The sequence below is a fragment of the Cottoperca gobio genome, chromosome 6 (genome assembly GCF_900634415.1).
Source record: "Cottoperca gobio chromosome 6, fCotGob3.1, whole genome shotgun sequence".
NCBI classification, from domain to species: Eukaryota; Metazoa; Chordata; class Actinopteri; order Perciformes; family Bovichtidae; genus Cottoperca; species Cottoperca gobio.
Window position 1 is genome coordinate 15,707,803 of NC_041360.1, and position 11,483 is coordinate 15,719,285.

General features: G+C 40.5%; 1 protein-coding gene across 1 annotated transcript; it reads right to left on the reverse strand.

Moving 5' to 3' along the window:
• Nucleotides 1-287: 287 nt before the first annotated feature.
• On the reverse strand, nt 288-11,016 carry st8sia2 (ST8 alpha-N-acetyl-neuraminide alpha-2,8-sialyltransferase 2). The gene is made up of 6 exons (XM_029433872.1): nt 10,597-11,016; nt 8,874-8,930; nt 8,134-8,274; nt 7,783-8,040; nt 5,835-6,128; nt 288-2,688 (listed from the first exon to the last, which is right to left on the reverse strand). The coding sequence occupies exons 1-6, from the start codon at nt 10,692-10,694 to the stop codon at nt 2,376-2,378; spliced, it is 1,161 nt and encodes a 386-aa protein (XP_029289732.1). The 5' UTR covers nt 10,695-11,016; the 3' UTR covers nt 288-2,375.
• Between the last annotated feature and the right edge of the window lie 467 nt (nt 11,017-11,483).

An 11,483-nucleotide genomic window follows, 5' to 3' on the forward strand; every position in this document is an offset into this window, starting at 1 on the left:
TTCCTGTTGTAAAATGAATCAAAGTCTGTTTGGTAGCTATTTGAAGACTGTAGCTAATTTCCCTAATCCCACAATTAAACCAACAAAAGTTAAATGTTCAAACTGTTTTGGAAGTTTATTGAAACAAGTCCCCGTTTGGTTTTTGACACAGATGTTATGCGTACCCACAACTGATTCCTCAGTTTCCATTTCTTTGAAACACAACTGAAATAAAACTTTAAATCTTTTAAGGGATAGGCTTGAAGTGTTATTTTTTCCATTCTGATCTTTTGTGTGTTTTCTGCCCCAGAAAAGTACATTCACTTTGTCATACCTACACATTTCAAGTGTCCTCAAGTCATACTGAATATTTCCAAAAAAAAAAGAAAAATACTTAAATTGTATGTAACAAGACAAAACATGCAAAAGCTAACATTTGTTTGCTGGAATGAATGTGTATATTAAACAGATGCTAACATTTGGTATAATAACAAAACTATACAGAACAATCCTCTCAGTTTTTCAGTAGAAACTGCATGTCAGTAGAAAGCTTTCCAAAATGGGGCAAATTCCAGATTCTGGGTTATTTAACCTAACTGTGTTAGTCACAGAATGTTTCTATTCTTACCATCACAGATAAACCTTTCATTGCTTCAGACTGCTCACGTCACTAGTACAACCTTCATGTATATTCTTAACTTCACTCGGGGCATAGGCCAACATGCAAGTCAACAAGTGCATCCTGTAAAAACAACACTATTATGGACACATCACATGGCTGGAAGCGCATGACGGCCTACTTGTTTAGCACTAGAGCTCTTGGAATAGTTCAAATTCTTCGGTTCATTTTTTATTAAAAGAGGCATTTTGTTGCAGAACATTTCCCAAAGTGTTTGGCAAAAAGCCCAGTATCAAGACTAAATCCTAAAAAAAAACCTAAAAACTCAACTGAACTTTACTAACACTTTTACTGAGGTGGAGCGTACAAAAATGTAAGAAGTCTACAATAAAATGTACTTTAAAAAAAACAAGTTTATTTTATAGTGTTTATTCATATCTGGGTTTCTGTAGTGGGTGATTAAGATTCATGTATATCCGTTTTTCAATCAGTCCCGTTCTGTCAACTTGGATAAACCCTGATCATTTTTATTACTGCGCATGCAAATGGTCCAATTTATTGATTATAGGCACAAAATACTCGCAACTTCAATGAAAATCCACAAATATCTGTATCAACCTATACTGGTTAAAATACTATCCCCAACACACTATACAAGTATAATTCATACATCAATACAAATTAATGAAGGCATAGAAGCCATCGGCTCATCCTCCTCTCAGTGTTATTGCACTGAAACGGTAACTACAAATGTATTTAAAGCACATTATGGGACTCAATACTTACAGCATTTGTAAGAATATCACTAATACATTCATAAGAAAAGAAAATATAAAGGTAAGGTCTTCTTAGTAGCACTACACAACTACAATCCAGACCCCACTACTAACATTTCCAGTGCAGAAAGAGAGCTAATATTCTTTGAGAAAAGTTTACTAAGTGGGTTTACTTACGGCTGAGTCTGTGTAAACATTCTTATGTGAACAGCCGGCACTCCCTCTTTATCCTCACAGAAGCTGGATATATTTGAACGTGCTTTCATTCCTTCATTTGGCTCTCAAGGTATCACATGGCAGCTCTGGTTGAATGGACTTTTGGAATTTTTTGCTTATGAATCACCTGTTTTACTGTGAACACCAATGTAGGTACTTTATAGGAAGCTACAAAAGCATAAAAGGTTCTCTATCAGTGGAAAATTTGTTATCACAAGTATGTACAAAAAAACAAATGTTTGAACAGTTGACCAACATTTTTCTTTCATCATCATTCTCCCTGATAATTAAGTGCTTCCATCTTGTGGCCCAAAAAGTGTCTCACAAGAGCCATTCATTCAGCAGCTCTCCATTATGTTGACATGCTGGGTACATTACAACACACCCTTAATGGACACCTGTCGTATCATAAACTGGGAATATTAATTGACCAAATTTGAAAACACAAAAAATATGTTCACAATACTCAATTTATAACAATACTAAAAACCTGGATGGACTTTTAAAATAGTCTGTTTAAGAAAAATAAGGGGTCAACAGATGGACATGACATGTCCATGAACAGTTGTGTTGCACCAGCAGAAAAGGGGTCTCATTATTTTAAAGGTTGCCATAGAAATCTCATTAAAATGTAAAACACCAGTAAAACAAGTCACTAAAAGAGCTTGAAATAGAAAAAGTTCATTCCAATTACTGAAAATAAGTTAATTCAAGTTTCATAAAAGTACCGTAACAAGAAAACCTTTTGTGCAGGGTCTGCGCAAAGTGGAGATCGTCCTAACTAGCTATTTGCTCTGTAGCTCCTTCTGTGGTCTCCTCTCGGCATCACAGGTCCCAGTGTGGAGCCGGAGTGCCCCCTGTCTGTGCAACGCGCTCAGGGTCCTGAACTCCAAAGGCATGGTGTGAGGACTGGAGCTGGACGTGTACTCGTACTTTAGAGTATCGTAGTAGTGGTATTTCACTGGTTTGCCATGCGGGTCGAGTGGGAAGGGCCAAAAGCCGTAAAGATGGATCTCTTCACAGAAGCGAGTGGCCATCGTGTACATGAGGAGCCCAGTAGTCGGACGCTTGATGTGGACATTGTTGGTTAGCCAGTACCTGTTGACAAAGACATATAGTGTGTGATTAGCTGCATGCAAATCAGTCAATAGCCGTCTCCTAGAAATACAGCAAAAGGAAGAATATGTTTAAGGGCTCCAGAGCTCTTTTCTAGGGAGCATACTAAATTCAGGATTCACTAGGAAGCAACACTTATCTCCTTCAGTAACACCCTCTTCCTTCTGGGTTTTGATATTAATCCAGATATAAAGTCTGCCAGAGCACACACAGAGTGGAGCTGAATCATAAGAAGTAGCAAGTGGAAATGTTGAGCTTGCGGATATGTTTCTCTGCTGTAGAGAACAAAGTAGCCCCTTCAAGGACTGACTGCTGACAGACGATCAACAAGTGACCTTTTCCTCTCTTCTTTTATTTGCTCAGTGCAAAAGCAATTTAGTATAGAACAAAATCTTAGTTTTTAAACTAATGCTCCTTTTCTCTATTTTAAATCTTAAGTTAAGTTTTAGTTATTTACGATACTAGTCACATCTGTGGAAACATTGGTGTAACTGTCTTTCATAAAAAGTGCCAATGTTTTTATTTTAATGTATGTATTGCCGTTTGTCTTGTATGTATTTCTAACGGACGATGAGTCTGACAATAAAGAACTGAACTGAATATCTTCGGGTTTTGCAGTTAATTGAACAAAATAAGCAATCTGAAGATGCCATTTTAGGCTTTAGGAAATGGCATTTTTTTCAGATTGACAATAAAAATAACATTTTCTTGCAGCACTACTCTTCCTTACACAGTAAAACAAAATTACTCCACACATTTCCTGGCTCACAAATCTTGAATCAAGTGCAGCCACCTGCACGGGAAACCAATCATTTCCAGACACAGATATGTTTTGCAGCATGTCAAACAACACTGCACGCACTGGTTCTGTTCTGCACAGTTGCATTGTTCTACTTTAGGTGATCTAGGAGCTTCGTTTGACAGTGAGATACCACATGCTGCCTTCAGGAGCAGCTTCAGGGCAGGTGGTCCGACGTTCACTTGCACCAACTTCATTTCCTTTCCAGTCACTCGCCCATTCTTCCCGCCTCGAGGCTATTACTGTCTCCTCCGGCTCTGTGGTTCGTGTGGAAGGTCGTGTTGAGATGCAGAGGTTGAACTATTTAAAGCCGTCCGTGTGCCATGAAGGGCAAACTCCACGGGGCAGGTCTACAGTCCAACCAAACACTACAGCAGGTGATCAGCATTTTAACAAGCAGAGGAGACGGTCTAATTATCTGTGTAATGGTCTGATGTAGCATTTGGTTGGAGTGTATATGAACATATCCTTTGTCCTCTACTGGACATGATGAGGATCTACAGTGCAGTCTTATTGAGCAGAGGACAAGGTCAGTGGGAGCATTTATCAGACACCCCTATAAAAAAGGACAAAGGCATGGCTTTCATCTCCGAGAAGATTTGAAGATAATTATTTTCTCTTGTAAAACACTGATCCAACAGACTATTAACTGCAAAAATAATGGCCGAGTTCTACCCCTTCGCAATACAGAGGGTTAGTGGAGGCATACAAAAGGGCATCATTTGGTCAGTGACCAGCAGTGGTTGTTAGGCTTTTAACAACGCAGGAAAGATCCTAAACAGAGTCTGGTTGTGATACGAGAGAGGGATTTTATAACCGCCTGAAGGCAGTGGAGGCTGTATTTGACAGATATGCAAAAACAGTCCCCAAAAAAGATCCAATTCTAAAATAAATCAACACAAATAATAAGGATTAACTAAATATACAAGGCCTGTTCTACCACAGTTTAACAGCATTACTTATTATCTGTGCTATTCTCGGGCCACTGCACCGGCCTGTCAGCAACATTATCTAAATAACACAATTAGAAAGCAATATTTTTGCAAATAATTTAAGCATACAGCAAATTGATTTCTTCATAAAGCATTTTCATGAATGTAGGCTGTATACAGTGTCAAAATCAATGCACAAAAAGCTGAGCATGAACACCTGGTCACAGTGTTCAGACTCTGAGGAGCTAAGCTTTGCATTTTGGGAAATGTGCTTGTATGCTTTCTTGCAAAGAGTTAAATGAGAGGATCGATACCGTGATGAACAACAGTTTGTCCAGCTGCTCGGAACCTCTATTTAGCATCTCTGCCGGTTGCTTGGTAACCTCACCGTGACGACAAGACTGTGGGAGGTCACTGCACCCGGCTGTTAATCACCAAGAAATAGTCAAAGCATGTAACTCCACGTAAAAGCACAAAGTGTTTGTTCTAGGGAAAGTAATATCAGTCTGTTAGTCAGCCACTTTAGTCCAGACTGAAGTATCTCAACAACTGTTGGATGAATTGCAAGAAAACTTTGTGGGTTTGAGTCAAATGTCTTAGTAACCATCGGATTGTCGTGATGTTTGATTCAGACAGTCATATGCATGGCATCACTGCCAATCAGAGAGCATTCAGAGGCAAACATTTTTTAAAAGGCTGACAACTCGACAAAATACATTACACTAGCTATCCGCAGGTAGCCGACGGTTGGAACAACCAGAGTAACCCGTTGACGAGGGGGGAAAGAAGGTAAAGAGGGTGATAAAAAATCATTCTTTCTACTACATCACAAAACCTGCCAACTTATTAACACTACCGGGTGATTTAATTTATCTTTATTGTTTCTTGCTTTGGACAGTAACATTAGCCAGGCTGCTAGCTGTAGCCATGTTGCTAACTGTAGCCATGTTGCTAACTGTAGCCATGTTGCTAACTGTAGCCATGTTGCTAACGATATGAACAAGTAGATCGATCTATAAGAAAGTGCATTTCCCAAAACGTTGAACCATTTGTTTAAGAGAGACATAGACCTGAACAATTGATCCTATAACACAAATAAATCATAAGATAGATTTGACATGTCTACTTGAACTATGTCATTCATTTCAGAATCAAACTCACAATCGAGACACATTTCACACTTGATCAAGACAAAGGTTTGGTGGAACGACTCCAGGTGCACAGAGTGAAGACACACCGACTATCATCCCGCCCCTGGAGATCAGCTTTAATGCGGTTTAAAAATAGCCATCTGGGTTTTAGATTAGAGTTTGCCAACCCCGTCATTATGCTGCTCACAGGTGTTCTTAAAAGAAGCAGCACACCAGCAGCAGCTGGCAGCCGGAGCTGCATCTTACCCTCTGACAGCGTGGAGAAGTCGCAGCGAGGGAAAGGCGGTGCGTACGTCCACAGTGTGCAACAGGATGAGACGAAGGGCCCACTCCACACGCTCCTCTCCCCCCTTGGCCATGAAGGCCGGGATCCACAGCACACTGCCGCTGAGGCTTTGAAGCCGCTGTAGGAAGCGATCCCTCCACTCTTCGCTGACCAGGTCCTGGAAGGCCCGCTGCACCACTGAAGGGTTCATAGTCACCAAGTTGGTCCGCCATCCCACGTCCCGAGAATACTCCTCCACTGGTGCCAGGTTACACCTAAGAACAAGCAAAGCACAACGTCAATCAATTTCAGTGTCAGCAAATGTGAAATCATTTCCTTTATTATCTGGATTCGCTGTCTTTTGATCTGAACCTCTCTACCAAACACATCTGCAGCAATAAATGGCACTTTGTTTGTTGACGTTAACCTCGGCCTCCAAGTAAATACCAGAAAACATAAAAAGCAGATAATTACTTATCTGCACAGTAAAGCATCTCTAGTCTCTGCAGCGTGACAGAAAAACAAACCAGGAGAGCTTGTTTTTAATAACTAAAAATATTCTAATTGAAACACTTGTGGATGCTGTCCTTTAAAAAGCATTCATCTCTACAACATCAACATTTCAGCTTTTGCCACTTTTAATCTGATAATCTGTGTTTTTCTTTGTGTACAAAGAAGTAAAAGAACACTCAATTCTTCTTCAGTTAAAACAAAAAAAAACATGGTTTTCACTGGACAGGGACTTTTTAATGATGTCTGTCAATATTCTATAGCAGCCGATGTACCTGCTTTAAGAAACAGCTGCTTCAAACAATACATGCAAACCAAAAAACATGACAAACATGCACCATCAGCTGACCGGTGAAAGGTCCAATAAATTGCTCCAGTAAATTGCTACAATCCAAAATACTGTCAACCTACTTTGTGGAAACCCTGCATAGGGCAGAGATCTATATTTAGCCGAGACATTATCTCTCTATTGGTTACGTTACTGCCAGAGCAAATTCCTCAGCTTCTCAAAATGTCATATTCACTGTTGTCTGCCTTCATCCAACCATTACTGCAATGCATCTGGGTTATTGTCATGCTGCTGTGGTCTAGAAATCACGACCTCTCCTCATCAGCATAACATTGCAGCACTTAGAAAAGATGAGATGTGCTGACAACAGAACCAATTTCAGAATAAAGAAAAGGGAAGGGTTTTTGAGGCCTTTTAAGCTATCGATTAAATCAGCTATATATGAGGTGCTACGTCTACTTCCTGCTCCATTTATACAAACTTTAAAGTAATTGATTTATTAGAGGAAGATCTCACAGTATGGGAACAATCTAACAAAACATGCACTATGTGTACACTGAATCCCAACCAAAATACTTTTTGCATTTTCCATTAAAGAGATTTATTTTCCTCGAATGACAAATGAATAGTGATAAATAACCCACTCAGCTTAAAACACAAGTCAGAACTGGCTGATGGCTTCACAAACACGACTACCTAGTAAATGAGAGCAGGACCCCTGAGAGCGCCGGTGTTTCTGTGAACAGTGTGTTTCTGCTGTATGCTGTAAAAGCTTTTCAAAATGTCAGTTTAATGTATGATCATGCATTTAATTGCTCTCAATCCGGCAGCACGTTTCCCAACTTTAAATCATTAAAAAGCTTTGACAGCGTTTTCAAAAGTGCAATTAATATATTTCCAGCTGTGTGAGCACAAACTCTGAACCTGAATTAAACCGAGAACTGGAGACAGCGATTATCATTCCAATGTGAATTATACTCTCAGTAAAGTGAGATAAACCTAAAACAGAAACTAATGTGCAAATCCATTTCAATTACAGCCCGCTTTGACTCGCATGTTTTATGATTAATTTCAAGTGGAAGACGACGGCCCTGAAATCACTTTTGCCATTTCTGTGAAATAAAAAATACCTGATAACAAAGTCGTGAGAGTCGATGTCGGGCCCACAGCTGCTGTTCAGCAGGATCCCAGAGTTTCCCACAATGGCGCAGCGCCTGTGATGTTGGTTCTTCATCGGGGATACAGTTGGCAAAAGACGGTAGAGATTTTCTGAGATGTTTGTGGTGCTGTGGCGATCAAACACATAGTGGATGATATCTCCTGGTTTCAGCGTGCCCTTCAGGATAGAGATGTCTCTCTCCGGATCCAGAAATCTCAGAATATTCTTTCTGTGAAAAGAGAAAAGACGCACTTGTTATGAAAGACTCTTCTAAGTGAGTGTGAACATATGCTGAGATAATTGTGGAAAGAGATGAGCCTGCCTGATGAGGTTGGAGAGGGTCTTGTTGAAGGTCCAGTTGTTTGACGAAAGCTTGCCGGTGTTATTGCAGCTCCGGCCGAGACGATTTACATCTTTGCTCGATCTCGTCAAAGCAGTCGGATCCACGTGTGCTGCAGCCTTTCTAAATAAGAACGGAAAGTCATGTTATTGACACACGATTGTTGATCTGTAGATTGATAATAAGATAAGAAAAGAAAAGTCTTGTTATTTGGTCCATGTATTGTGTGAATTTCTCCCTCTTCTCCCCCCAATTTAAAAGTTATTTTTAAATTCATAATCGAGGGTCTAAGAACAGAGGACGTCATATGTTGTAGAGATTTTAAAGCCCCCCCGAGACAAATTTGTGATTTTGGGTTATATAAACAGAGCTGAAATTAAACTAAATAGATTTTCTTATGAGGCTTAGAATAATTGATATGCAATAAAGTTGATGTTATTTGAAATAAAGCATTTTTAATTCAGCTTTATTTGAATGGCAGATGTTTTTGTTATCACATGGATACCACCACGTTGACGGGTATTTATAGCAGCTGCTTTCTCGATGTAAAAAGTAATGAGACGCTCGCTGTGAATGACTCATCGTCAAGGCTGCAGAGGCATCAAATGACCAATGCATATGTATATGCATATATATCTATATCTATGTGTATATATACTGTATATTGATAAATATAAACATATGTGTGTGTGTGTGCGTGCGTAGATAATTGGATTTCAGACCTGTGCGGTTTAGGGATGAGCCGATGCAAGTTCATCTTCTTTGAATGTCCAAGACTTCTAGAAATAAAAATAAAAAAATACCAATTTAGATTGAATTTGAATTATGAATCACATGCAGCCTGAAGCGTGGGTTGATAATGGACGGTAGCTTAACATCCTTCCTGTAACCGTATCTTGTAACAATAATGCACTCACTATTCAATACCAGGCGTACAGTATTTCTGCCTTTTAGGAGAGAATAAAGTTAGAAAGCATGCATCAAGATATTTTTAAAGCAACCACAGTCGCCCCATTTGCTGATGTAATGAGGAGAAATGTGACCCTAATGGAGCCCTTGTACTGAAAGGAGATGTTATTTTCTCAGTGAAGTGAGCAATTTATTTACCGCGGTGTAGAATATACCAGCTAATATACATTTACAGTAAACATACAGTATGTGCATTCAGATCGGCCTATTTTCCAATCATGACCTTGGTCACGGGGGATAAATTCGCGACAAGCTGCCAGCTTGTCTTGAAGGAGTGAGAAGCTGAAACAGAGGAGTGCTGCTCTGACAGACGGTTGGCCCGTTCATTTCACAATCCTGGTGGCTTTAAATATATTGTTATAATTGAGTGAAGCTGCATTTATGCAGAAGATGAATTGGTTCTGGTTCTTCTCCCACAGCGAATCACAAACCAATATGACCTCATTACAACGTAAGCCACAGCCGGGTAATTGCATTCAAAACAAAATGCTTTTGCTACAAGGGAAATGTGAGAATCCAAAAGCTTCACAGAGACATGAAAAGAAGTCGATGTTGCCATTCAGGTAGCACAGCATCTTTAGAGCGGCGGTGATAATGATGAGAGGAGGAGGAGGATGTTGCACTGTTGAGGTCTGGTAGGTTTTACATGTGACAGAAGTATTTTGGAGCTAAATTAGGAATGCATTTTCTTGAGGGTCAAATGCAAGTGGGGCATGTGCATGACTTGGGAGGTTTCTGCTGCACTGCTCAACATTTCAAAGTCTGAAAATAAAAAGAGGAAAGCCTCTTTTGTTTCTGTTGCCCCCTTCTCTCTCTCTCTCTCTCTCTCTCTCTCTCTCTCTCTCTCTCTCTCTCTCTCTCTCTATCTCTGTCTGTCTGTCTTTCTCTCTCTCTCTCTCTGTCTGTCTTTCTCTCTCTCTCCCTTTCTCTCTCTCCCTTTCTCTCCCTTCTCTCTCTCTCTCTCTCTCTCTCTCTCTCTCTCTCTCTCTCTCTCTCTCTCTCTCTCTTTCTCTCTCACTGTCTCTCTGTCTTTCCCTTTCTCTCTCTCTCCCTCTCTCTCTCTCTCTCTCTCTCTCTCTCTCTCTCTCTCTCTCTCTCTCTCTCTCTCTCTCTCTCACACACACACACACACACACACTCTCTATTCTCTTGTGTAAATGTATCCTATCCCGCATGCAGGCTGCTGCAAGACAAATAGCCTAATCCTTGGAGACCCTAGGCAGGCTGCTGTCGCTGGGAACAGCTGCTCCTGCTGCACCCAAGTGTTATAAATGTAGAAACCACATAGTCCACATTCAACTCCAAACTTCAATTCAATTTAGATAAACTCATTTATTGCACTCATCTATTCTTCAGATATTCTCCTCTATCACTTCACAGATTTAATCCTGTGAGGAAATAACCTGATGGACAAAACAATACACACACACACACACAAACATACAATGCATGGATATATTATGGTGGGCTACTTACGCAGTTTCTTCCTCCACTTCTGCAATATCATCAATTATCAAAACCACAACGAGCAGCGTTACAAAGCCGAACAGCAGCGTGCGGAATACAAGCGGCATGGCTGAGGGGGGCAGGCTGCAGCCGGGAGTCCCTCCTTCCAGCGAAAACTGTGTTACATTAACCTTCTTGTGTTTCTCATTTATAAATCGCAAATCCGCTCAGCCATCTCTCCCATTGTTCTTATCGCCGGAGTCGGACACTCCCAGGCGAGCTGCAGTCTTTTGCTCCTCTCTTCAGATGATGTTTTCCTTGAGTCTGTTTCCCTACGGGGCGATGCTGCTGCCGCCTCCACTGCTGCCCGGCTATTCCCTAGTCAAACTTTGAAAGCGTGCACCTCCAGAGCCTGCCATGGGAGCAGCGAGATGTAGACCACATGCAGTCTTAAAGGCGCAGCGGCCAAACATCTCCATCTTTTACCACAGCAGGTTTCCTTTCACTCTCCAGGTGTTGTTGGCTTACAAAGAGGAGGTGTAAAGACCGCAGTATTAAGAGAGGGATACAGGTGCACGAGGCAGGTTTGCACCACTCATATCCAAACACAAGAGGAGGAGTTTTTTTATGAGATGTGAGGTTTGATAGCATACATTTCAAAATAGAGGTCACCGCTCCGATGGCCACAATGAGAGAGCCCCAGTACGGAATTTAATTGGGACATATTTTGTATAGCTCTGGTCATCAGTGGTTAACGATGATGCACATTTAGTACAGTTTTAAACTACTTTTTATTTTTTTATATTTACATTTTTGGGACATTTTTTTTACAATACATATTGTACTACATGTATCTGACAGCTATTTATAGTTACTTTTCATATGAAGAGTTTACACAAAAACATATACGTTTAGGC

Bases quoted from the DNA above. Each gene is read 5' to 3' on its own strand.
- st8sia2 (XM_029433872.1), bottom strand. From the start codon at position 10,694: ATGCCGCTTGTATTCCGCACGCTGCTGTTCGGCTTTGTAACGCTGCTC. The intron at 8,275-8,873 runs GTCTGAAATCCA...GTTCTTATTTAG, and splicing joins CTCATCCCTAAACCGCACAG to AAAGGCTGCAGCACACGTGG. The intron at 8,041-8,133 runs GCAGGCTCATCT...CTCTTTTCACAG, and splicing joins ACCCTCTCCAACCTCATCAG to AAAGAATATTCTGAGATTTC.